Source organism: Littorina saxatilis, linkage group LG6 (assembly GCF_037325665.1).
Source record: "Littorina saxatilis isolate snail1 linkage group LG6, US_GU_Lsax_2.0, whole genome shotgun sequence".
NCBI lineage: Eukaryota > Metazoa > Mollusca > Gastropoda > Littorinimorpha > Littorinidae > Littorina > Littorina saxatilis.
In genome coordinates, this window is record NC_090250.1 from 37,527,148 (window position 1) to 37,554,045 (window position 26,898).

Consider the following 26,898-nt stretch of genomic DNA (forward strand, 5'->3'; position numbering starts at 1 on the left):
ATTACATAGAGTCACTTTTTCTCAAGTGACTCAAAAAATGAAAAAAACGTTCGGGGATATCAATCCCAGGAACTCTCATGTAAAATTTCATAAAGATCGGTCCAGTAGTTTAGTCTGAATCGCTCTACACACACACAGACAGACAGACAGACAGACAGACAGACAGACACACACACATACACCACGACCCTCGTCTCGATTCCCCCCTCTACGTTAAAATATTTAGTCAAAACTTGACTAAATATAAAAAGGAAAGAAAGAGGGATGGTGGAAACTAGGTGGTAGTGTGATAGAGAAAGACAATTCTTTATTTAAAGTGTAACTAAACAGACATTTTGAAGTGTCAGCTTTACTGAATTGCTTTATGTTTTGTCCAAGTATAGACCTGTAGAAGCGATACTGGACGATTTTTCCAACGTTTACTGTGTTTTCTGATTTACTACGATTTTTTAAAAGTGTTGAACCCATTTCAGATTTACCTGCTTATCTGTTCTTGATTTGATACTTCCAAAGAACAAGTGGTACTTTGAGTTCCGGTTTTATGTTTTAACCAATCAGAATTTGGTTCCTAAATAAAATCGTCTGCTGCCTGTCCCAGCAGAGTCGGCAACACAAGCACTGCTTGCCACATGTGTGATGTTACCAACAGAAATAGCCATAAATTGGGCAAGGTAGCAATGTAAATGAATTGGATCTAACTAATGTGCTTGTACTGCATCTCTGGCCTTTGAATTCACTCCAAATGTACTGGCTCAGCATGAGAGGCAACATCCTGTCGAAGTCGTAAGCACGAGGCTGACTGGGAGATTATTATTCGAAGAGCATCATGCTGAAATGGATTGTAAGTACAATATTTTACATGTTCTCGACATTTCTGTTGATCTTTCCTTAACTTTAATTGTTTCCTTGATTTAAAACCCTAGGGCTTGTATTTTTAGTTCTGATACTAAGCACGTATCTTTACCACAGTACCTGATCACTTCACACTTGAATTTTGGAATGATGAAGTGGAATTATATCTGGATCTAATTTATTCCTTGTTCCCCCCCTCTCGATTCCTTTTTTCGCCACATATGTATTGTCGTGTAAGGGGGTAGATGCGTGTACTGGCTGATTTTTTGATTTTTTTTACTTCGGTCAGATACAGATGATTGGAAAAAAAAACTTGTCAAGGATTTCAGAATTTAATAGATCTGTTCGAAGTTTTTACGGGATGGGTCCTGTTACAATACAGACTGAATGTGCGCAAGATGAACTTTTGATTAAACATACACACACAAATGAATCTCTTGATTTTGTTATACGGCGAATGTCCAGTTTCCACCACCACGTCTGTGGTATGTTTTTATACTGTTTGATTGAATAGACTGACGTGCATTCTCTCGCAAATGTGCGCGCGTGTGTGTTTGTCTGTGCCTCAGACTTATTAATCAAAGATGATGTTGCACATTGCAGATCTATGCGACAGGAGCAAGTGGACAAGACAGCTACATTTGTCTGAGCGAAGATCCAACGGTAAGCTCTTTTAGCCGAAGATCGAGCCTGGGTGCATGCATGCAAGCTTCTATCATGTTCGTGTGAGTGCTGCAGGGCTATTAGACGACTTTTCATTATTCTTGATTTGGAGATCCATGCAGGGTATTAGAAAGTGCAGAATATACACGTTTGAACAAATACGATGTGTGTTTGCTCTGAAAAAAAGAAAAAACGCAACAAACAAACATTGTATTTGTTTAAAGTATCACAAATATTTATTACCTGTATCTGCATGTTTTGATAATGATGAAGGGTAAATTACTTTGACGTGTGCTTTTTTTTTTAACCACACTGATAACGAATGATAGAAACACAGACACACTTAATAACATATCCACAAAAATTGTAACAATAAATGTAAGCTGAACAATGCCTGCAACACATTTCAGGCCTCAGAAGGAAGTAATTATGAGATTCAGACAGAGAGAGAAAGCCCAACACGAAACCAGTTGTGACATTTTTTATTTCATTATGTAATATTAAAAACACGACAACAACGTATTTCCTGTACTTAGTTTCGTGCAATTATGGATTGCAAAGTATGTCTAATTGAGTGGCATAAAGAGGCACAGTTGCATGAAAAACCAACTCGGATCTTGACTAGGATCAGGATTTTACATGGACACAACCTAGAATTTAACATCCTGGGGGGAGGGGGGTACTGCGCCTTTCACATCAAGATGTAAAGATCTATTTTAAATAATACTTATTAGAAGGGAACAAAATCAAACAAACTACAACAATCGTTCTGAGGGGAGAGAATTACCTCTTCCGAAGAAATTACCTCCCTTGCTTTTCTTGTCGTGACTTATGTAGAGTAAAGTGAATAGAAAGTGAATCAATCAGTAACAACAAAAAAACCACAACATTTCTTAAGATCAATGAGGAGTCTTGAAGTATTTGTCAATGTTAATCTTGTATGCATAACAAACAATATATTACGGATTGATAATTAAAGAAAATCGTCTCTTCTACAGGGTTGACCCCCCTAAAAAGGACACCCACAACCATGCAAATTACTTCTGCATCTGTTGAACCAATTATTTTATATATGGTATTCATTAACTTCAGTTTATGTTCTGCCTTTCCAGTAAGTGGCAATTTTGTCAATTGAATGGTCTGACTTTTGTGCAATTTAAATTTTTTTCTCCAAATTCGGGGGTCGACTAAACAGAACGAGTTTTGACATTGAGCGGTAGCCATTTTTACCTAATTTAAACCCTTCAGGCTTTTACCTTTTTGATTATTTTGAATGTCTGAGTATGTAAAAACATCCCCTTCAACCCCCAGGCTATCGATGACCTGAAGAAAGCATGCAGTTACAGCTAGGTTCAGGGCAATCCTCAGACACGAAAGCGTTGGTGTCATTGGTGATGCAAAAGTTAGATAATTTAACCTACAAATTTGCCACTTTGTGAACTGCACATGCATAAAATCAAGTTTAAGTATGCTGAATATGAAGTTATCCAGTCAATTGGTGTAGAAGTTATAGCATTTCTGTCAGTTAACAGTATTTAAAATCTCTAAAGTAACATCTGACATATTCGAAAGTTTTGCATAAACACCCAGACAATTTTTACGATATTCTCCTAAGCTTCTCCACTTCTCAGCCCTGTCTTGGAAATGAATTCGAATAAGGCAGTCAAAATAACTTAGTTTGGAGCACCCATCAATCAGAATAAGCATTAACTTTTGACACAGGAAATATCTTCTACCGAAAGCTCTCCTGGTTTTATTCTACATTTTTCCTGCATAATGGTAACAAATTTAATGATAAATCTAAACAACGAAGTGACTGTGGTAAGATGAACAAAGTTAAAAAACAAAGGATTACTGTAAATGGTTTACGAATCGAAATCTAAACAAGTTTTAATGATAAGTAAAATGATAAAAAAAATAAAATAAAAAAAAGCTAACGTCCTCGCATTTGTCCAGAATTATTCCATGTTTAACATGGGAACAGAGGGATAATTGGTCTAAAGAATTTTTAAAAAGGAGGGTTAGGGTAACCCTAACCCTCTTTGGACTATCTGTATGCAATGCCCGCTATAGGTGAAAGACTTTTGTGGAAGCCATGGAAGAATGCATCGCTGTTGTGCTGGTTCAGCTTGAGGTCCTGTCCTAGCGAATATCCTGCACACACAAAAACACGACTTTTTAAGCCACTTATGTTGCACTCCGTGACATAGCTTTGTTAAAACCGTGTGCCTGATAATAATGACAGATTTTGTTGATATACATTTTTTTTAAGACACCCCATATAATATTGTTTGACAATCTCTTTCAACATAGTTTACGAATCACCAATGTGTATACAAACGCAAATAACCCACAGGTCAATAAAATACTTTCCAGAGAGAGAGAGAGAGACTAAGAGAGAGAGAGAGAGAGAGAGAGAGAGAGAGAGAGAGAGAGAGAGAGAGAGAGAGAGAGAGAGAGAGAGAGAGAGAGAGAGAGAGAGAGAGAGAGAGAGAGAGAGAGAGAGAGAGAGAGAGAGAGAGAGAGAGATATTAAAACTAAAATAAAACAAGGATAATCACTGTCAAATCTTTGCTTGTACCTGCATGGTGTTTACTGCGCTATATATACACAACCTGTTTTATTTCATTTATTTATTTAATTTTTTTTTTTGGGGGGGGGGGGATGTTTTGTGATGAGGGTTTTTTCAAAGCCTTTACTGCTTTAGTCATTGAATCCACCCGACTTCGATTTATTGTTCAGTGATGGGTAATTGTGTGACCAACTATGTAAGTTAGTGAATGTTCTGGCTTCATACAATGACATTGCATTAATTTTATAAGTGTATGTGTGTGTGTGTTTCAGGCAAAAGCTGATATTACAGTCCTAGTTGTATGCAGTACCTCTGCTTCTTCGTTCAGGAATCAAAGTATACAATCTAAACCGATTATTTTGTTCAATAATGTTCAGCTTACCATCCCGAAGAAGGCAGTAACGTGCCGAGATATTGATTATAGATATTAACGTACCTAACCTGGTTACTGGTGTGTTTTCTTTTTATTTCAATAATGTAAATGTGTGACAACTTGCAGGGTACTTGATGTTCAGAGCAATTTTTCTGGCAAAAGACCTTTTATGGATCAAAGAAAACTTTTGTCGTGGTGCACAAGTCAATCAATTTGGTTGATAAATAATTTGTGCTGCTTTTTCCCTGGTTCCAAAACGTAGTATGTATTACCACATGTCCTTACCTGTCATTGGCATCACATGATTCTCTGCAAGCAGTCTTTTGTGGAAATACGTCATTTAACACTTGCACTTATAGTAGGGCTGATGGGGTCTATGTCGACCAAAAGAGTGGGATTCTCTGTAGGTCGAGTTCCTGTAGGTGGATTCCCTGTATACATAAGACTTTAAAATTGGCAATCTAGTATACAGGGAATCCCACAGGGTGCAGTTTTTCAATAAAACTTGCAAACCATACTCGAATTTCTAAGAAATATCAAAAAAAGATCGAAAAACATCAAATTCTAACGATGTCGCTAAGCATCACGTGACTTTCATTGATATTAGCAAAACGCTACAGGAACTACACCCTGTGGTATTCCCTGTATACAAGATTGCCAATTTTAAAGTCTTAGGTATACAGAGAATCCACCTACAGGAACTCGACCTACAGTGAATCCCATTCTTTTGGTCGACATAGACCCCATCAGCTATAGTAGGTGGCTGTGGAACGGTAGGCATGCAACGACAACGAACAACAAAAGACAAAGTGTGGAGTACACTCATTTTTCTTAACATACGCTAAGTTTCTTTGAGAATGCTCCAAGTGAAAATCAGGGGTTCCTAGGCCTGATATCACAATTAAACAGCTTCTTCTCAGAATCAGGAGGGAACAAGAAGGGCAAAGCCCATACGACTCACATGCTTGACCTTCTGCTTTACACATTTTTCCTACCAAAATACATGTGACCTTGACCCAAGGTCAAGGTCATCCAAGGTCATGCAACACAAAGCTGTTAATTCAAGACATAGGAAGTACAATGGTGCTTATTGGCTCTTTCTACCATGAGATATGGTCACTTTTAGTGGTTCACTACCTTATTTTGGTCACATTTCATAAGGGTCAAAGTGACCTTGACCTTGATCATATGGGACCAAATGTGTCTCATGATGAAAGCATAACATGTGCCCCACATAATTTTTAAGTTTGAAACAGTTATCTTCCATAGTTCAGGGTCAAGGTCACTTCAAAATATGTATACAATCCAACTTTGAAGAGCTCCTGTGACCTTGACCTTGAAGCAAGGTAAACCAAACTGGTATCAAAAGATGGGGCTTACTTTGCCCTATATATCATATATAGGTGAGGTATTCAATCTCAAAAACTTCAGAGAAAATGGGAAAAATGTGAAAAATAGCTGTTTTTTAGACAACATTTATGGCCCCTGCGACCTTGACCTTGAAGCAAGGTCAAGATGCTATGTAGGTTTTTTGGGGCCTTGTCATCATACACCATCTTGCCAAATTTGGTACTGATAGACTGAATAGTGTCCAAGAAATATTCAACGTTAAAGTTTTCCGGACGGCCGGCCGGCCGGCCGGACGGACGGACGGACGGACGGACGGACGGACGACTCGGGTGAGTACATAGACTCACTTTTGCTTCGCATGTGAGTCAAAAAACGAGATGTCGTGACAAGAACAGACAGCAGCAGCAGCAACAACATTGCTAAATCGTCGCTTTAACAAAATTTCATGTTTAGTATCGCAGACAAAGCACGGCTACTGATCCGACCAAAGCCACACTTCATGCACGATGGGCACATTGTTATGGCCAGCTTGTTAACGTGAGCATTGTGTATGTTTTACATAGAATTGAATGTGTTTGTCGTTGTGTCTGTCATCTATCCTAGTCGTTTGATTTAGAATAAAGCAAACTTATTACAATGACGATTTTCTTCGGTTTTTGATGAAGGATTGGCATCAAGACTTTTCCTATTTTCCAACTCTGCCACCATACACTGGCCGTTCAGGTCTGCATGTCGACCACATGGTGTGTGATCAGATTTTTCGGACATGTTCACAATGCTTACATGACCACCAAATGGAAAATAAATTGGTATTTGTTATGTTTTTGTGTAAGCACAATCTTCATACAAGTAAACAGAAACAGTTTTGTTGCAAACAGAGCCTTCATAAGAAAAAATGCTTCTAAGTCAAAATACATACCCCCTTTTTCGTATTGCGTAAAATATACCCATAAATTCTGGACATCATATTTTTATTTTTTTTTCACAACAATGAAACCAAACTTTGGCATATGTTTTAGCAATATATTCACAATAAAACCTATGAGTTTGAAGGCTGCATCTTGTTTTGTTTATTTTTGAGAATTTTTTTGCAAACCCATGCAAATGGCCAGTTTCTGGGGAGAGACTGGGGAGATAATGGCCAGTATAGAAAGAGTTAATAAGTAAACTAATGTCAGAAGTAGGTATTTACCTTGTTTGCCTTCGCGTTCTTGATAGGCCGCTGCAGCATTTGTATCACTTCCCTTGACATTCAAAACGCCAATGTATTTCTGAAAGGAAAATAAAGATATTGACCGAAACATCACACAAGGTTTTGTTTACAGTGCCTGTTCTACGACCACATCTGATTGTAATTTAAATAAAGAAAAACTGTATCCATTTATTACTTCTCTATTTGTGTGTGTGCAGGGATCATTTTTAAGGGGGAGTTTCCAAATTTCTTTTAGGGACAATTTGACGACGCGAAGCGTTTAGTTGAAGACGCGAAGCGTTCAACCTTCTTAGGGGGGGGGGGGGGGGGGGGGGGGTCCGACAAATGTTGATAAAAACAAGGAAAATGGATCAATCTGAGCCAAGAAACATCCCCTAATACTCCTTCCAAAAAAGTAAATATACTAAGAAGAAAAATTTGAATCACAACAAGGACAATTGATCGATCTGGCGCAACCTGAGCAAACTAATTAGCCAACTTCTTTCCAAAATCGTCACTTAGAATACAAAGGCCGGCTCCTAAGTGGTCCGGAACCCTCCGGATCCGCCCAGTGTGTGTGTGTGTGTGTGTGTGTGTGTGTGTGACCGATGCCCTTCTCTAAATTCTAATCGTTGCGTTTGCATGGTAATAAAGTTTTAATACTGGATATGCCCATGAAAAAATATCATTTCTTGTTCATGTCATTGTGTGTGTGTGGCCAGGACCGTGACTTCTGCTTGCCTCGACGTCTTCAGAAAAGACACAAAATGCCAGCAGGCGTATGTTCTTGGAGCACTCAGTATGCCGTCATCTGCAAACAAATAAATACAAATTATTCAATTGTGTAAATAAAGAACAATCATTTTAATATTACAACAAAAAATTCATATAACTGTAGTCTTCACCAGAGACATCCACTACACTATCTTTAAATAAAACTGCCGTAAAAAATTGAAATACTATAAAACTTACCCCCACTCAGATCTATTTGGGATTATTCAAGTTTCAACCATGAAACGATGCCGGTTTGGACAGATCTGCTAGTTTGCCGCTGAAACTGAAATCAAAGGCGATCTTCAGAACTATTTCTAATCTTGTATTTGTGATTAATATAAAATACTGATCTTTCCAATAGAAGCTGATGTGTATACACATGACCAGGACAAGGTATTTTGTTACAGGGCATTTACGCAGACGTCGCAGTTCAAAATATCGTTTTAGATCTGATTTTGTACAGCAGCCTGTGTGATTCAGAATCGTCTGCCCTTTTTCGGTTTAACATTTTATGGACGATTCCTATGAGACTGCTCAATCATAACTGATGACAAATTCAGAAACAGATGATGGTTTCAAGTAGGCTACAGTAATGATTCGTTAAAAAATGTCAAGCCACTCGTCGATCATTCACACTCAAAGAACCCAAGCCAAATCTGCTCTGGTTCCGAGCAGCTTTTTCCAACTGAGACCCTAATTGTTACGCATCTGCCGCGAAAAGATAGACCACAAACAAGCGGCACTGTACCATGCTTTCGTTTATGTTGCTAAACAGATTAAATGTGCATTGTAAATGTGCTTACAGCAAAGAAATGCATCCTTACTTACCGCAAAAATACTGGTACCACATTCATCGCACTTGTGTCTTCTTACCAAAACCTATCGATATGTTTGTTTACGATATATTGGTAATTACTAACCGTTAACTATTTTTCAAAAATCTGAAATGACTTTTAAGAATCAAAGAAAGATTCGCTAAAACGGTTGACTTCAGAAAATAAGCAATATTTTTCTGAACCGTGAAATAAAAATCGAAAACTCCGTTTGATCTTTTATTTTGGTAGATTGATGACAACAGCCGGAACTGAAAGTACCAGAACCAAAAATTAAGGGCATTAATCAGGTAAACTAAGAAGATTGTCGTTCCTGGCGCGCACTTCACATGTCCGTCAAACAGTGTCCGAGTGAGAGAAAAATTTTTTTTTTTCGCAGTTCGACAGTATATGAGGCCCTTCTTCATATCAAAGTGTAAAGGTTGCTGAACGATGTTTTTCCTTTTTGCTTGTTTAGTTACACTTTAACGAGTGTAATAGAGCAAGCAGTGATCTGCCTCCCGGCCCTGGACCTTAAGAGGGACTATTAAATAGAGCTTAAACAATGACCACGAGTTGATTACTGGAAAATAAAGCACGAGTGGGTATTTGCAGCGGCGCGTGAATTACCAAGCGGCTGCAAATACTCACGAGGGTATATTTTCCAGTAATCAACGAGTTGTCGTCATTGTTTAAGTTATTTACACAACGAACAACACAGGTCGAACATGCAGTCATGGGGGGGGGGGGGGGGGGGGGGTAGTCGGCTTTGTGGCTTCCTCTCGGCTTTCACCACACCGCGTCATAGGTCTTCTTGAAGAAGAACCTTCCTCTCCCAGGATAAAGTTTTCTGTTTCTTCTGTTGTTGACGTTTCTGTAGCGAAGTCTTTTTTACAGGGAGGGGGTGCTAACCCCACGCCCAACCCTCCTCCTTTTTCAGTCGGGCTTGGGACCGTCCTTGAACATGCAGTCATGCAGACGACATTTTGTAGGCAATTTCATTTCAGCCTAATCACTCAGAGTGTCAAATGCGCGTCATTCAAATAGTCCCTATTCTTTTACTTTATTCTTAGTCTTCGACTCGTCGGCATTATACTTGTCTCGTCTAAATATCGGACCCTATTGCTACGATGAAAACACAATAGCGTTTATATAGCTATTCTGACATTACAATCTGTGTTAAAATCATGATTTTGTCAGCAGTCCATGTCGTTGATTGCAGACGACGGTTCCCTTTCCGCATGAAGCCACGGAAATAACCGAACATTGAAAAACCCACGGACATGTATTACGGAGAAAACTCGAGATAACCGGATGTTTAGCATTACGTCAATATGCTAGGAATCATATGACGTCATGACGTATAATGCTTGCCTACGTAGATTGTATGTTCGAAAGTCTGACTTCTGTTGGGAATTCGCGTGGTGAAGACAGCGGTAAATCTGTAGATGATAAGAGAACAAGGATTGTCTCAGAAGAAACGACTAAATGTTTCAGACCGGTAACTTCATTTCAACATTGCACTATATAATGGACGTTCTATGTGACAGGAGAGTTTGCTGATTTTGTGTTAAACATTGGAGAGATCGTCTGCTAGAATCAGAGATAGATCACTTCAGATTGCAGCTTCTGGAAATGTGCAAGGTTTGTTGCCTGTTAAAGAACTGGATTTTACACGTAATGTATGTCATGTACAGTAAGCAACAACAAAAACACACACAAAGCAAATGGCATTGTCTGTCGACTAGTCACAGAAACAAACCTGGCGAGGTATGCGTGTACTTTATACACGTCAGCCATTGTTGTTACAGTTTGAGTCAACGTTGTATTCTTCCGCAACAGGGTCCAATCGTCTAGGTTTCAAATGATGTCATGTTCTAAAAATAAATTCTAGTATTGATTATTTTTTAGCCCTCTTTCTTCAAACTTCGAATAATCCACGTGTGATTTTTGGGTGTAAAGTAGTTCATTCTAATTTCTCACTTGTCTAAAAATAATCAACTAGATTTAATCCACTCCTCGGTTGCATTACAGGAGTTGTATAAAAAAAATTAAAATGGAGAGAGAGAGAAAGAGAGAAAAAGAGAGAGAATGAGAGAAAAAGAGAGAGAAAGAGAGAAAAAGAGAGTGAGTGAGTGAGTGAGAGAGTGAGTGAGTGAGTGAAAGAGAGAGAGAGAGAGAGAGAGAGAGAGAGAGAGAGAGAGAGAGAGAGAGAGAGAGAGATTATAGAGTCATGCAGTCAGCCAGCCAGCCAGCCAGAAACACCAGGTTAGCTATATACCTATCAATCCTAGCTTTCCAGTCGTACCTGAGCTTAGGCAACTTGCACCTTGGCGGAACGTTCAAGCTAATGATAGTCTCCTGCCGTCTGCTCTTCAGTTTGTCTTCCAGAAGACGACAGAAAGCTTCCGCTCCGTGGTTGTGCAACCCATTGATCACCAGTGATTTTTCTGCAACACAGATCAGCACACTATGAGGATAAAGGCGGTCTCTAATTGAGCCTGAAGTCGACTTCGCGAAGACTTCTTACCAAAAACTCAGTGCTATAATAAAGCTCCGTGCGGCCAGCTTCGGGAAGCATACTTCGCATAGTCGACTTCATCCAATTAATGACAGAATAAGCACACTGGGTTTAATTCTTCCCTCTGAAAGGAGTTTCTGTTACATTAAATCCATATTTATAGGACTATATTTTTTACTTTAAGAATAGGAAAACCAGTAAAAATCTCACGCTAAAGAAACATCCTGGTTTTAATTTAAAGAAAGTTACCTCCTTAAATAAAGCAAACAAGTCGCGTAAGGCGAAAATACAATATTTAGTCAAGTAGCTGCCATTTTTCAGCAAGAGCGTATACTCGTAGCATCGTCAGTCCACCGCTCATGGCAAAGGCAGTGAAATTGACAAGAAGAGCGGGGTAGTAGTTGCGCTAAGAAGGATAGCACGCTTTTCTGTACCTCTCTTTGTTTTAACTTTCTGAGCGTGTTTTTAATCCAAACATATCATATCTATATGTTTTTGGAATCAGGAACCGACAAGGAATAAGATGAAAGTGTTTTTAAATTGATTTGGACAATTTAATTTTGATAATAATTTTTATATATTTAATTTTCAGAGCTTGTTTTTAATCCGAATATAACATATTTATATGTTTTTGGAATCAGCAAATGATGGAGAATAAGATAAACGTAAATTTGGATCGTTTCATAAATTTTTATTTTTTTTTACAATTTTCAGATTTTTAATGACCAAAGTCATTAATTAATTTTTAAGCCACCAAGCTGAAATGCAATACCGAACCCCGGGCTTCGTCGAAGATTACTTGACCAAAATTTCAACCAATTTGGTTGAAAAATGAGGGCGTGACAGTGCCGCCTCAACTTTCACAAAAAGCCGGATATGACGTCATCAAAGACATTTATCAAAAAAATGAAAAAAACGTTCGGGGATTTCATACCCAGGAACTCTCATGTCAAATTTCATAAAGATCGGTCCAGTAGTTTAGTCTGAATCGCTCTACACACACACACAGACACACACACATACACCACGACCCTCGTTTCGATTCCCCCTCGATGTTAAAATATTTAGTCAAAACTTGACTAAATATAAAAAGCAACAAACCTAACTGTTGACATGCAGTGGTATAGATCTACATTTCAGCAGGAAATTGCCAGAAGAAGAATAAAAGACAAGGAGTTAGAAAATATCAGACTTAACAAATAAAACAACAACAAGAAGAACAACAGTCAAGAAAAACAAAAAACCCACAACAAAAGAAAAAGCAAAAAAGTCCAAATAAAACAACAAGAAGAGCAAACGCTCGATCGAGTCACTTTCGCAGTTCTGAATATTATATGAGGCATCAGATGGACAGGAAGAAATTGCTATTCACAACACAATGAGTCACGTTCACATAAAATTTGAGCCCGGTCACTTTTATAGTTTCCGAGAAAAGCCCAACGTTAAGTTGTGTGTTGCCGAACAGAAAAGGCTAGTTATCTCCCTTGTTTTTCTGATAACGTTCGTAAAAGGCTACAGATGTAAATACTTTGATGTAAAGAATAATCCTACAAAGTTTCAATCACATCCGATGAACTTTGTCAAAGATATAAAATGTCTAATTTTTCCTTTGACGCTGACCTGTGACCTTGAAAAAGGTCAAAGGTCAACGAAACCATCGTTAAAGTGTAGAGGTCATTGGAGGTCACGACTAAACAAAATATGAGCCCGATCGCTTTGATAGTTTCCGAGAAAAGTCCAACGTTAAGGTGGTGTCTACGGACGGCCGGCCGGCCGGCCGGCCGGACAGACTAACACTGACCGATTACATAGTCACTTTTTCTCAAGTGACTCAAAAAGCGCCCAACAGGAAAAAAACTTCACACATTTCCTGACCCCAATACACACACACAAACAAGGAGGTAGAATGTACAGAGGTTTCACAGCCATACACCTACCGGAATATGAATTGAACTCCGACCCCAGATTGACGACCATGACCTTTGTGACCTTCCTGATGGCATCAAACTTTTGCTGGACAATGTCAACAATGTCTTTGTCACACTGATATGGAAGAACAAATCCTCCCTGGCCTGGCACATCTTTGTCATTTTTCCTGCACACAAATAATTGTGATGACAATGAAAATTGCAAGTTATCAACAGCTATTGTGTTTTCAGCAAAGCAATAGGGTCTGATATTTAGAGGAGACAAGCATAATGCCAACGAGTCAAAGACGAGTCGCATATGGATGTTGCAGTGGGAAAGGAGAGTTTTCTGATTCTGTGCAAAACATTGGACAAACCGTCTGCTAGAATGTAGCTACAGTACTTGCAAGGTTTAACTTGCCTGTTAATGAACTAGATTTTACACGGAATGTAATTCATGTACAGTAAGAAAAACATTTGCAAATTGTATCGTCTGTCGACCAGTCACAGAAGCAAACTTAGCCAGGTATGCGTGTACTTCATACATGTCGAAAAAAATCGGAAACATGCGTCTTTGTTATTGCGAATATGAAAGGATATTCGCCAACTTCCATGGAAATATGGCATTATTATCGGAATACTGGGATGCGCGAAACTATCCAATCACAGCCCCCAAATTGAGAACAGTTTAGTGAATACTTATATGGTGCCCTAACTGTCTCACACCAGTAGAGACATACATACATTCAGTCAGCCAGCCATATTCATGCATGCACAAACACACAAAGATACAGTCGAGAGGGGAGAGAGATGGCGAGAGGAGAGTGACAGGGAGCAAGAGAGAGAAAGGGAGAGAGACGGGGAGAGAAAGAGAAAGAGAGAGAGATTGAGGTTTACAGAGAGAGAGAGAGAGAGAGAGAGAGAGAGAGAGAGAGAGAGAGAGAGAGAGAGAGAGAGAGAGAGAGAGAGAGAGAGAGAGAGAGAGAGAGAGAGAGAGAGAGAGAGAGAGAGAGAGAGACATATGGAAAGCCTGGTCTGAACACACAAAATCATAATCCCAAAATAATCTCTCACCAGATCAAACTCCTCACTTGCTCTAGGTCATCAGAGCACCACATTTTCAAGGCTTTCACCTCCAAAGGATCTGTCAGCCTGAATACTCCATTAGCGGGTTGATTCTCGCTGCAGAAGTCTTTAACTGCTCTGGCGGCCAGAGTAGCATCCCCGTTCAGACCTTCGATGATAACATTGTCACTACTCCCTCCGGGCAAGGTCAAGCGAGCGAGAGGGAAATCATTTTCTAGCTGCTGTTTCAGGCCTGGCAATTGGGCTGTGATGCTTTTGTTCACCTTAACAAAAAATAAAGAAAAAAGTTGAAAAAGATGAAGCACTCAGGCATACACAGAGTAAGTTCAGCTAGAGACACATAGAGACACAGACACTGACAGACACACAAATCCCTCGGTTCTCTGGTTTTTGAAGTGCAAACATTCATTTGCTTTCTACCCTTCTTGAAAAAAATTAAGTAATCATGCATTGACCAATGGAAAAATAATAATAATAAAATGAACAAATAATTAAATGAAAAAGCCACCTTTGGGGCACCAACCTTACCTTCACTTTGGAACTGGTGACGTCCCCTTCCACTTTGGTGAGAAAATCTTGAACGTCTTTCATGTTGTGAGCAGCACACACAATAACAGAATCCTTCACATCAAAGGAACAGTCAGAACTGATCTGGTTCAAGTACTGTTGGCCGGGTACTGTTTGCAAGATGCGTGCAATTTCTGCAGGAACAGTGCGGCTGTCCTCTGCCAAATTCTAGGAATAACAAGAATAACAACAAATTGAGGTGACAATACAGAGGTACATGTACCTGCAAGGTGTGGCCCCATCCGATCAGAGGACACCTACCTTAAAAGGATGCTTTCTGTTGTCTATTTGTCTAGCTCGGTAGCTCAGTTGGTAGAGCACTGGACTTGTGATCGGAAGGTTGCTGGTTCGAATTCGGGCCGGGACGGACACGGGTCAACTTTATGTGCAGACTCAGAGACGGAAGCCATGTCCCACCCCCGTGTCACCACAGTGGCACGTAAAAGACCTTGGTCATTCTGCCATAAATGCAGGTGGCTGAATACACCTAAACACACAGACACCTGGGTAGCGCGACCCCGTTGCTGCTAGCTTTCCACTGGGAGGAAGCGACCCGAATTTCCCAGCGATGGGACAATAAATAAATGAAAAATGAAAAATGAAAAAATTATCTCTACCAAAATATACCTGTCATGACAGGCCACCTGCAATGTAGGGACACTTTTGATTGGTCCAAAGGGTGTCCTTTCATCGCAGGTACCACTGTTCTAGTGTGCCATTGCCCAATTCATAAAACTACTGATGCAGTGAAAGCTCAAGATATCAGCTATTAGTTCACATCTTTCTTTCTTTATTTGGTGTTTAACGTCGTTTTCAACCACGAAGGTTATATCGCGACGGGGAAAGGGGGGAGATGGGATAGAGCCACTTGTCAATTGTTTCTTGTTCACAAAAGCACTAATCAAAAATTTCCTCCAGGGGCTTGCAACGTAGTACAATGTATGACCTTACTGGGAGAATGCAAGTTTCCAGTACAAAGGACTTAACATTTCTTACATACTGCTTGACTAAAATCTTTACAAAAATTGACTATATTCTATACAAGAAACACTTAACAAGGGTAAAAAGAGAAACAGAATCCGTTAGTCGCCTCTTACGACATGCTGGGGAGCATCGGGTAAATTCTTCCCCCTAACCCGCGGGGGGTATTAGTTCACATAAAAGCAAACAATTAAATTGCAAACTTCACACGATTAAGTGGGGGTAGCTAGTTTCTGGCAGCTCTGTTGATAGAACACTGGACTTGTGATCCTTGGCTCACAATCGGTTAGAATCCAGACGAGGACGGACACGGGTCAAATTATGTGACAACTCAGAGACGGTATCCATGTCCCATCCTTGTATTACAGCTGTGACATGTAAAAGACCTTTTTCACTCTCCCAGAGGTGCAGATGGCTGACTACAATACACCTTAACATGCACATGGATTGGATTGGATTGGATGGATTGGATAAGATTTATAGTCCAGTGAGGTTACCCTCATGTCTTGCATGGTTACACAAAATATCTTGTTGCTGCTAGCTTTCCAGTGGGAGAAAGCGACCCTGATTTTCAAGCAATTAATGAGATAATTAAGCAAAATGAAAATAAAAAGGAAACAAAACTGCTTCAAAATATGACTTCAGTTTCTCCTCTGGTAAGACACCATGCAGATGTATGAATTGGTTATCTCCTTCAAACTTTTCAAAACAAAACTGGAAAAAAAATCATGAAAGAAATAAAGAAAAATAATACAAACCTGCAATGTCAGCAAGAATCCACATTTCATGTTGTCGTAGTTCTCCTGAGTGCCATGAAACTCAACGATTCCCTCCTTTTCATTCATTTGAATGTCTGGGCAACTTGCAGCAAAATCACGCAGGAGACGCAGCTGGTGGGGTGGAAAATTCTCTGTCCATTTCTTGCGATTCTTCAATTCCTCTACCTGTTTTTCATACATTTTTGCAAGTTCCAGAGCTTCTCGGACTTTCTTCTCTGCTTCCTGTTTTTGTTTTTCCAAGGAAAACCTTGCTTCCATGGTCCTTTCTTTTTCTTTCAACATCTCAATCCTTTCCAATTCTCTTTCCTGATCCACCTTTTCGCGCATCATCTTTTGTCTTTGTCTTTCTGCCTCTTGTTCCTGTTCCTTTCGTCTTTCTTCTTCCTTCCTGGATGCTTCTTGGCGCTTTTTTTTTTCTTGCTCACTTCTCAAAAACGCAATATTAGAAGTGTGCGATGACTGGGCTGAAACGTCCTGTTTCTGTACCACAAACTTCTTTTCTGACTGAAACTGGGAGGACTTCTTTTGTAGGTGCCGGTTAGCAGGTTCCCGTGGAGCACAATCGGGAGATTCCCTCTCTGGAAAGGACGGAAAAGACTCATCATGGCTAAGAGAAATCCCCCTTTGTGTAGGATTTGCAGATAAATCGAAAATTTTATTAGTAAATTTTCATTTGATTTATATTCTTACTCCGAATCACATATAGCATTGACACAGTCTGAGATGCTAAGGTCTGAAAAGGCTGCCCGTCTTAAAAAATTGAAAGGGAAGCAACCCCACCACAAAAAGTTTAAACATAGCCATGGTAATGACCATATACCCGGGGAGTTATCTCCCATTGGTATATGCTACGTCACTACCGCTACTCAACACGTGGTCGAATCATACGGCTTTAAAGAAAACTAAAAACCATAAGCGGGGTCGGCGGGAGGGAATTCACTATGTGATTCGGGTAAGACTATATTAATCAAATGAAAATTTACTTATAAAATTTTCGATTAAATTACATATTCTTACTCCGAATCACATAAAGCAGATAGCTTCAACAAGGCGGTGGGAAAGAAACATCCAACTCACTCTTAAAACCTTGCCAGAAACTGGCCCACTGCCAAAAGGTCAGGAAGGGCCCGGTGAGAGAGAAAAATCTAACTCACTCTAAAACCCTTGCCAGGAACTGGCCCACTGCCAAAAAGGCAGGAAAGGACCCGAGAACCATCCTGATTGACAGCCACGATGTCTCTCAGGCAAAATTTGCGAAAGACAACATCAGAGAGCCAGAAAGCTGTGCCCAGCACTTCTTCCAATCTCCTGGACCGTAAAACGGCCCGGAAAGAGACCCAAGCCTTGGATTAACCCGAGCCGAGTCGAGGGAAAGACAAGCTCCCCCCCCCCCCTTTCTATTGGAAGGAAATGCCAATGCCCTGGAACGATCCGTGCGTAAGGTTGTTCACTCAGTGCTGAGAAGGACAAACCTCACGATGACCGTAAGACAATGCAAAGTATGCAAACCTTGGGATGGAGTGAAGCCCGAAAGGACTGTGAGATAAAAGTCAGCTCCAGAGAAGAGTGACCAATATCCAACAAAGAGAGAGAGAGAGAGAGACACCTGAGAACAAGGTACCAGAGCCCACCTCGACGAGAAAATCTCAAAAAAGAGACGGTTGCCAGTAATCCTCTACCAGTCCATGCGAAAGCAGAGAGAGAGGTAATACGAGGAAGTGCGTAAGCCACCGGAAGAGCGGAAATCACCGTGGTCAAAGACTGATGTGACCGGTGATCATAAACAAAAATGACTAAAAGCCAGAGTGTTCACAGATCGATCAGTCTGCTTGAAGGTAAATGAAAGAAAATCAAAAACCCAAAACAGAAAACAAGACTGGTAAGCATAAACGGAAAACCGTGAAGCCGACCAGCCATAAGACTCCCGAGACAAGAGTTCTCAGGGAAAAACCGGACGTAAACTTCGCGGCCAAATCAAGAGAAATTCCTGGGTTCGGCCGAAAAACTAGACCGCGTCTGTCTACCTCTGAAAGACTGAGAGTCAGACGCGGAGATCAACGGGCAAACGCCGTAGTCATAGTTGCCTGTGGTAGAAGGGTGACTGTAAAAGGAAACCCGACCCAACGGAACCAAAAATGACATAGTCGCACCACGCTAGGCAGGAGACTATAGCACAGGCTAAGGCTGAGAGCCGTGATGCCCGTAGGACAGCCATTATACCAAAGTACTCACAGTACACAGGTAAACGTAAGAAACGGAAGTTTCGGCTGCCAAAAAAGATGCTGGGCTAAAAGCCCACAGCAAAGAAACCGGAACATTAGCTAACCCTCTGCCAGAAGGAGAGGAGTAGCCAAAAAACCTGAGAGAGGTGATAAGAATGACTCCTCAAACATCCATTGCCAAAGACAATGCCCCCTCAGGAAAATCTGAATGTTACTTCCGAGGCCAACCCAAGCGCACCTTAAGTTTGGACGAAACATCAGAACACGTCTGATCGCTAGAGAAAGACAGAGTCAGACTCGGCGAAAGACAAACAAGGACCCTGGTCCAGATGCTTGTAGCAGAAAGTGAGAAACGGGTTACCTGCAGACAGAAACCCCACTCAAACGGAAAACGTCCTATCTCATCTCCTGCATAGGATGAGAATAAAGGAAAGAATTGTCGAAATCCGAAGCCACAAGAACAGGGAAAGTAACAACCACCACCGCCTACAGGTGGAATGGCTGTTGCACCAGCCGAGGCTAAAAAACCTGGATGCCCTAAGCTCAGCCGTTGTTCCAAAAACCCTGACGTACCAATGAAACGTCTGTGAGAGAAACAACCTCTCCGGTTAAACCGGAAGTGCAACAGAAGCAGCAGTCCGTGGCTGAAACTACTGTTACACTAACTGAGGACTGAAGACAGTATACCTGAAGGCCAGCGCTAGATCCGACCAGAAGAGACCTCAGCGGGTGCTCGAACTGATGGGCCTAGATCGCTGTGTAAAGATCAGACTAATGCATAAGCAAGTATGCACTCATTAGATCGATGGGATTGGGAGTCGCCCGACCTCACCACTCCCACAATCCATTGGCTGTGTACAGAGACCAACCAATGAAAAATTGCAAGGAGGAGACCCCCCCCCCCCCCGCAATCACCAAAGTGGAGGGCGGAGGGGGGGTGAGATCGGGCGCACTTCCTTGGGGGGAGAGGCTTGCTGCTAGAGCTGCCCTTCTCCCTGCCCGACAGTGATCTATTTCTCGAAACTCGAGAATCAGGCAGAGACTGCCTACTGGCTGCCGGCTTAGCTTGACCAGAGGCCTGAGCATGCTTCTCATGAGGAGGCTAGCTCTGCTTCAACCCTTGTAGAGAGAAGTCGGAGACCTGCTGATCTCTATTCAACTGGATCTCCTTTCTTCTGGTAAAAACACCAAAGTTCAAAAGGAGATCCCTCTACCCCGGGCAAAGCTCAAGTGTCCCTCTTAGTCTGCTCAGAGAACTGAGAATGCGAGAAAAACAAGTCCCTCCGACACATGACTGTATGAGCGTATTGAAGGGAGGACAGCCTCATTTGCTCTTCAACCTAGCAAGGGCTGATCAAAAGAGTGGAGATGTCATCGTCCTGATACACACTAAGTGTGAAAGGATTCAGTGACTCCGTGAAAGAGCGAGAGAGCGCTCTGAAGATCATCTCCGAAACAGAGGCCAGTTCCAAAAACTGATGTCCAAATTCCTCCGAAGCGACAAGGGTGTGGTCTGGGAACACAACACCCAAGTACTTCTAAAACCTGCTTCACCAGCAGAGGAAGAAGTTCTTGCGTTACCAGTAAAGGTGTACGCGGAAGAGCAAAGGACGCCAACAAGTTCCGACCCGGCTTCGGCAAAGTGAACTTCTTATGACAAGAAGAAACAAAAGTCGAAGCCTGTGTAGCCGATGGCAGCCAAGGCTGAGAGTGTTCCGGAACTGAACCGTGATGAACGAGCAGCAGAACCAGAACACCGGGGATACCACTTCCGAGGAGATGGACTAGCCAAAACCTGCGAAAGGTGGTACACACAACGAAGGTGACTCTCGAACCGGAAGTAGGAAACCTCCTCCTTCGCGGAACGGAAGTCTGACACTGCCAACTGAGCAACCGAAGCGGAAGCCGCCGAAGTCGATGTACCCTCCGAAAAGTATCTGGAAGTAACCTCCGTCACAGCGTCGAGAGAAGCCAAGAGCTTCGACGGAAATCCAGAACATGTCTGATCGCTGGCTAAAGACTGTACAACAGAATAGCCAAGCGAACAGACACGGACCTAAGTCACAGTTGCCAGTGGAAGACTAATGAACGGGATGACCGGAAACCGGAAACCCGTCCACATGGAAACCGTCCTGTCTCAACCCCTCCCGTAAGAGGGTAAGAGTAAGAGGAGGTAACATCCGAAGCCACCAGAACTGAACAGGCAGTAGCAACACCCAACAGGTGAAGTGATGACTGTCCCGGACGAGGCTGAAAGCCTGAATGTCCGTAGTCCAGACACTGTTCCTCACTCACTGACATCGAAGAGGAAGTGTCAGGAAGAGGAACAGTGTATCCGGACAGAGCCGGAAACGCAACAGACAAAACCGCAAATGCGGAAGCAAAGGTTGCGTGGACTGTGGCCGAAAGCCCGAACACCCGTAGGCCAGTCCGCGGTCAACTCCAGTGAAGACAACAACGTGTACTTGCAATGGAGGACCTATGCTTCCGGTAAACCGGAAGCGCAGTGCCGGAAACGGCTACCGCCCTTGCTCTGACAACGCCAATGCCCGCGACGAGGCAAAGGTGAGGTGAGAACAGAAGTGGACTGGGGCCGGAAGCCCAAGCGCCCGTAGGCCAATCCGCGGTCAACTCCCGTCAAGACCTCTGTGTGTACATGAGATGGAGGACCTTCGCTTCCGGGAAAACTCGGAAGCGCGACTACCGTAAACAGAAGCCGCCCTTGCTCTGACAACGCCAATGCCCGCGACGAGGCAAAGGTGAGGTGAGAACAGAAGTGGACTGGGGCCGGAAGCCCGAGCGCCCGTAGGCTAGTCCGCGGTCAACTCCAGCCATGACCTCTGCGTGTACATAAAATGGAGGACCTTCGCTTCCGGGAAAATCCGGAAGCGCGACTACCGAAAACGGAAGCCGCCCTTGCTCTGAAACGGCCGTGCACGCAATGTAAATTGGGCGAGTCAGAACAGAAATTTGCGGGTTGTGATCCTGCGCCAAAGAACTGTTTCCCAGCAGGGAATGTCCGGCAGCCTCACGAGGGCCGGGGGACCAGTTCGACTTACCGCAGTGTCAACCACGGAGACAGAAGACAAAGAAGCAAGGAGATCCACTGCACAGCATCGTGCGCTATGGGGTCACAGTTGGCGTCCAGCTTCACAAGAGGGATGGGGGCATTGGACTGTTTCGTTGGCAGACTAGGCGAAACTCCTTGATTTTCGTATGAAGATAAACCTCTTTGATTTTCATACGCAAGTTCATAGGAAGAAAGCTGTTCGTCATATGACTGGGAGGTCCTGAGCCCTCGACCCCTACTGCCTCGTCTACCTGATGTTGAGGGTCTCCCCCAGTTTCCTCCATATCCTCGGCCCCAGCCCCTCGCATTCTGCTTATCGCCATCATCCGAAGCATTTTCTGCCGGGTCCTTGTAGTTGCCTCGCCCTCGTCCTATGGGTCTATTTTTCCTCCTCCCACATCTGTTACCTCTTTCGTTAGGTAGTGAACGCTCTTCACTTTCCCTTTCCCAGTGCTGACGAGGTTTCTCGAAGTTTGCGCTCTGCTGCCTCGAGTCCGAATGAATTTGAGCGTGGTGAGAATCTCTGCTGGAATAATCGTCTGAGCCATGAGGGTAAGACGGTGGTCGAGGGGGAGCAGACTGCTGTTTTGGTAGAAAATGTGGCTTTGGAGAACGTCCAGGCTGTGGTTTTCTTGGGCTATTTTGCTGTTTTGGGTCACTGAGGACTTGCTTGTGGAACACATCGTAGCATGGTTCAACGTGGACTGTGGTTCCTTTTGATGGTGAGTGTTCCTCTATGGCCAACACACGTGCTGCAACTGAAAACAAGTCGCGTAAGGCGAAAATACAATATTTAGTCAAGTAGCTGTCGAACTCACAGAATGAAACTGAACGCAATGCCATTTTTCAGCAAGACCGTATACTCGTAGCATCGTCAGTCCACCGCTCATGGCAAAGGCAGTGAAATTGACAAGAAGAGCGGGGTAGTAGTTGCGCTAAGAAGGATAGCACGCTTTTCTGTACCTCTCTTTGTTTTAACTTTCTGAGCGTGTTTTTAATCCAAACATATCATATCTATATGTTTTTGGAATCAGGAACCGACAAGGAATAAGATGAAAGTGTTTTTAAATTGATTTGGACAATTTAATTTTGATAATAATTTTTATATATTTAATTTTCAGAGCTTGTTTTTAATCCGAATATAACATATTTATATGTTTTTGGAATCAGCAAATGATGGAGAATAAGATAAACGTAAATTTGGATCGTTTTATAAATTTTTATTTTTTTTTACAATTTTCAGATTTTTAATGACCAAAGTCATTAATTAATTTTTAAGCCACCAAGCTGAAATGCAATACCGAAGTCCGGGCTTCGTCGAAGATTACTTGACCAAAATTTCAACCAATTTGGTTGAAAAATGAGGGCGTGACAGTGCCGCCTCAACTTTCACGAAAAGCCGGATATGACGTCATCAAAGACATTTATCAAAAAAATGAAAAAAAAACGTTCGGGGATTTCATACCCAGGAACTCTCATGTCAAATTTTCAGAAAGATCGGTCCAGTAGTTTAGTCTGAATCGCTCTACACACACACACACACAGGCGCACGCACGCACATACACCACGACCCTCGTTTCGATTCCCCCTCGATGTTAAAATATTTAGTCAAAACTTGACTAAATATAAAAATAAAAGAAACATTAGCTTAAGGAAATCTGATTTTGAAAGGTTTACGATAATTTCAAAAGTGTACATGACCCCGACAGTACTTTTGTCCTTTTCTAGTTTTAACAACATGACCTTTCTTTGCTTATATGTATTCAACACACTCATGGTTTCATGTTTTAGAGAAAAGTCACAAAGATGATGGTACAAGAAAATTTAAATGCGATCTTGAGGACTATACACAGAACACATTTGCCCATATAAGCACATATTATAAGCAGACACACACACTGAGTGACACACACACCGTCAGTAGGTTACGGTAGCTCTCTTAGGAAAAATGCCAACATCTGTGATGGATTTCGAAATAAAACTTTAGCCTAAAAATGCACTGGATAAAGCAGCCAAATTTTACTTAGTTCGATCGTATCTTCTGGTAATGTTGAACTTTAGCATTGAGAAATTCATATCTCACAATCCAGTGGCATTATTGACTAATTGTTGATACAAGTCACTTATATATATCAAAGCAAAGAATAATTCTTGTAAAATTAATTGATGGATTGAACCCGAAAATTAAGCATAATGAATCAATTTTGTGATTTGATGGAGGAATATAGCTGTCATGGTTGTCTCCCTTTGCAGAAATTGCATACATAGTCATAGATCGACATAGTTGCTTCCCTTCCTCGTTGCGTCAACGTTTTCCTGCTAAACCCCATGCAAATGAAACGCATCAGTACTGTTTATTCCGTAACTTGAATGGTAACTAAAATGACTATGTATTCTTACAAGAGCAAGTTCTGCAAAATCAGAGGCTTAGATTGCAATAAAAAAATAAAGCGTCCCTGAATTTACAACGCTAAAGTTAAACATAAACCCTTCTTATCAAATTAGGAAAGAACTAATATATATATACCTTCCTGAGAGGAAAAAGTCACAATGGCCAAGTTGTGACTAGCGTAAAGCTGACAGTCTTTCACTTCCCACACGCCACCTCCTGCTAGAGGGCTGTCGAAGTAGTGGAAGAGATTGTCGCGTGTAATATTTGAGCTCAGGTCTCGCACGATGATGGATGCGGGTGGACTGCGTAAAAGTGAGAACTTCAGTGGCTTCCCTTTGTGTTCCGTTTCCGCCTCTGCATTTTCAATGTGCTGATCTGTTAGAAAAGAAACGAGAATAATGATAAAAGTACATTTATAAAGCCTTTCCCTTCCAGTATGAAGCACTTAACACCACAAATATATTTTGATGTGCATGTAATGATAACATAAATAACATAATGAGAGCCAACCTATCAACAAATTAAAACAAGTCGCGTAAGGCGAAAATACAACATTTAGTCAAGCTCAGTCGAACTCACAGAATGAAACTGAACGCACTGCATTTTTTCACAATGACCGTAGTCTGCCGCTTGTGCAAAACGGAGTGAAACTGACGAGCCTGTTCAGCGCTGTAGTGGTTTCGCTGTGCTGCATAGCACGCTTTTCTGTACCTCTCTTCGTTTTAACTTTCTGAGCGTGTTTTTAATCCAAACATATCATATCTATATGTTTTTGGAATCAGGAACCGACAAGGAATAAGATGAAATTGTTTTTAAATCGATTTCGGAAATTTAATTTTGATCATAATTTGTATATTTTTAATTTTCAGAGCTTGTTTTTAATCCAAACATAACATATTTATATGTTTTTGGAATCAGCAAATGACGAAAAATAAGATGAAATTGTTTTTGGATCGTTTAATAAAAAAATAATTTTAATTACAAGTTTCCGATTTTTAATGACCAAACTCACTCATTAGTTTTTAAGCCACCAAGCTGAAATGCAATACCAAACCCCGGCCTTCGTCGAAGATTGCTTTGCCAAAAATTCAATCAATTTTATTGAAAAATGAGGGTGTGACAGTGCCGCCTCAACTTTTACAAAAAGCCGGATATGACGTCATCAAAGACATTTATCGAAAAAAGGAAAAAAAGTCCGGGGATATCATTCCCAGGAACTCTCATGTCAAATTTCATAAAGATCGGTCCAGTAGTTTGGTCTGAATCGCTCTACACACACACACAGACACACGCACACACATACACCACGACCCTCGTCTCGATTCCCCCCCTCTATGTTAAAACATTTAGTCATGTAAAAACAAGAGGCGAAGCCTTCAAGGCTCACGTAAGAAATCGACAAACAGTAACACAAACTCAATCACTCCGTCACACATACACACACACACACACACACACACACACACACACACAGTAAGCATAGGTGAAACTGTGCAAGAAAGCGAGACACTAGATCTAGATCTGTCTGTTTGCATGTAGCCTCACGACTGCCAACTAGTCTCGGCCCGCTCAAAACAATGACCGAGACTTTCAGTAATTCCTTCGCGTGACGTCTAACCCTCTTACGCCATAATGTGACGTCTTCAAATGACGAAATGTTAAAGTTTCTACCTCAGACACACACGCACAGACAGACAAAAGTTATGATCGCTGATCAGATTTTTTTTTCAGGACCCGAAGTCTCTAAAGAAAGTAGATGATGACTGATAAAACAGAGAATTTGAGTGCATACATGCTACGAGTATGTGCATGCACACCCTGTGTGCGTACATCATGCGTAAATGCATACATTATAAGTTATTTCTAATATGCTGACTGTTAACAATTGATAACAGACATGCCGAAAAAATGGACGGCTCATGCTGATATAATTTTTCAGACATGTCTGGTATCATTTGCTAACATTAAAGGCACAGTGATTAAGCCTCCCGTAAACCATCACAGATACTGTCAGGCTTTTACACACAGTACAAACACCCTTTCGTTTAAACACTCAATCTAGATAATAAATTGACAGCTTGTTACACAAACATTCTTAAATCATAAAAGAATTCTTTTTTCATCAAGACAAGATCAGTACAATTCGAAGTGTTGAAAATTTGAAAAAAGAAAAGCCCGGAAACGTGTCACGCAAACCGTCTTTCTTGTAGCAGACGACAGTTCTGCCTACCGCCCGTTCCTCTGAATAGTCAACTGTCATCTCTCTAGTGTCAGATAATGGGACAGGTAGTATGGCACGAAGACAAAGAAATACACATTCTTTACTCTTTTCAAACTTTCACTTACTCAAGTTACTGTTACCAGTGCCACTAGAAATAGAACAGAACTTAGCTTTGAGTTTGAATTGAGCACTTTAGTAATGAGTCATCGGCCATGGACATTCTTTATACTTTATAGCTCACTTGCATCCACGAAGAGTGCTTGCATTCGTCATTTGTAATATTGCCAACCAATCATTTCTTTCCATACATTTAGTAATTGAAAATTAGCAAGTTTAACTAATTGTTTCTCTTCAAAATTAAATAAAAATAATCAAATGTTGAATTATTAGACAAAAGTAATAATAACTACTATGCTGGGGGTTTTCAAGTATCCCCTGGATACATGTGCACAGTGAAGAGTAGCAAATAAGCAAATGATATATTTGTTTTATTTATATTAGCTATGCAGTCGGCGTCCCCAGAGTCAGCGTCGCCACCACCACGACAAATATTCCTCAATTTGC

General features: G+C 41.4%; 3 protein-coding genes and 1 long non-coding RNA gene across 4 annotated transcripts in view; all 4 read right to left on the reverse strand.

The window, feature by feature from the left end:
• LOC138969629 (uncharacterized) overlaps positions 1–11,033 on the reverse strand; it is a 49,908-nt gene extending 38,875 nt beyond the window's left edge. Inside the window, exon 1 of the mRNA XM_070342487.1 lies at positions 10,897–11,033. The gene's annotated coding sequence lies outside the window, so the exon portion shown is untranslated. The remainder of the gene's footprint in view (positions 1–10,896) is intronic.
• LOC138969147 (uncharacterized) lies at positions 1,984–9,075 on the reverse strand. The gene is made up of 5 exons (XR_011456385.1): positions 8,605–9,075; positions 7,975–8,059; positions 7,744–7,813; positions 7,003–7,081; positions 1,984–3,669 (listed from the first exon to the last, which is right to left on the reverse strand). It is a non-coding gene; the product is annotated as an uncharacterized lncRNA (long non-coding RNA).
• LOC138969631 (uncharacterized) lies at positions 10,812–17,071 on the reverse strand. The gene is made up of 5 exons (XM_070342489.1): positions 16,409–17,071; positions 14,631–14,837; positions 14,091–14,365; positions 13,047–13,204; positions 10,812–11,038 (listed from the first exon to the last, which is right to left on the reverse strand). Exons 1-5 carry the CDS (start codon positions 16,757–16,759, stop codon positions 10,812–10,814), a joined length of 1,218 nt encoding a protein of 405 aa, XP_070198590.1. The 5' UTR covers positions 16,760–17,071.
• Positions 17,072–21,706: 4,635 nt separating this feature from the next.
• On the reverse strand, positions 21,707–26,600 carry LOC138969632 (uncharacterized). Its single transcript, XM_070342490.1, has 3 exons — positions 26,576–26,600; positions 24,249–24,488; positions 21,707–22,479 (listed from the first exon to the last, which is right to left on the reverse strand). Exons 1-3 carry the CDS (start codon positions 26,598–26,600, stop codon positions 21,707–21,709), a joined length of 1,038 nt encoding a protein of 345 aa, XP_070198591.1.
• Between the last annotated feature and the right edge of the window lie 298 nt (positions 26,601–26,898).

Coding starts and splice junctions, on each gene's coding strand:
- LOC138969631 (XM_070342489.1), bottom strand. CDS start 16,759: ATGATGCGCGAAAAGGTGGATCAGGAAAGAGAATTGGAAAGGATTGAG. Junction 14,838..16,408: donor GATTCTTGCTGACATTGCAG/GTTTGTATTATT, acceptor TGTTATTCCTAG/AATTTGGCAGAGGACAGCCG. Junction 13,205..14,090: donor CAAGTGAGGAGTTTGATCTG/GTGAGAGATTAT, acceptor ATTTGTGTGCAG/GAAAAATGACAAAGATGTGC.
- LOC138969632 (XM_070342490.1), bottom strand. CDS start 26,600: ATGCAAGCACTCTTCGTGGATGCAA. Junction 24,489..26,575: donor AGCACTCTTCGTGGATGCAA/GTGAGCTATAAA, acceptor CTTTTCTAACAG/ATCAGCACATTGAAAATGCA. Junction 22,480..24,248: donor GACTTTTTCCTCTCAGGAAG/GTATATATATAT, acceptor ACTTGTTTTCAG/TTGCAGCACGTGTGTTGGCC.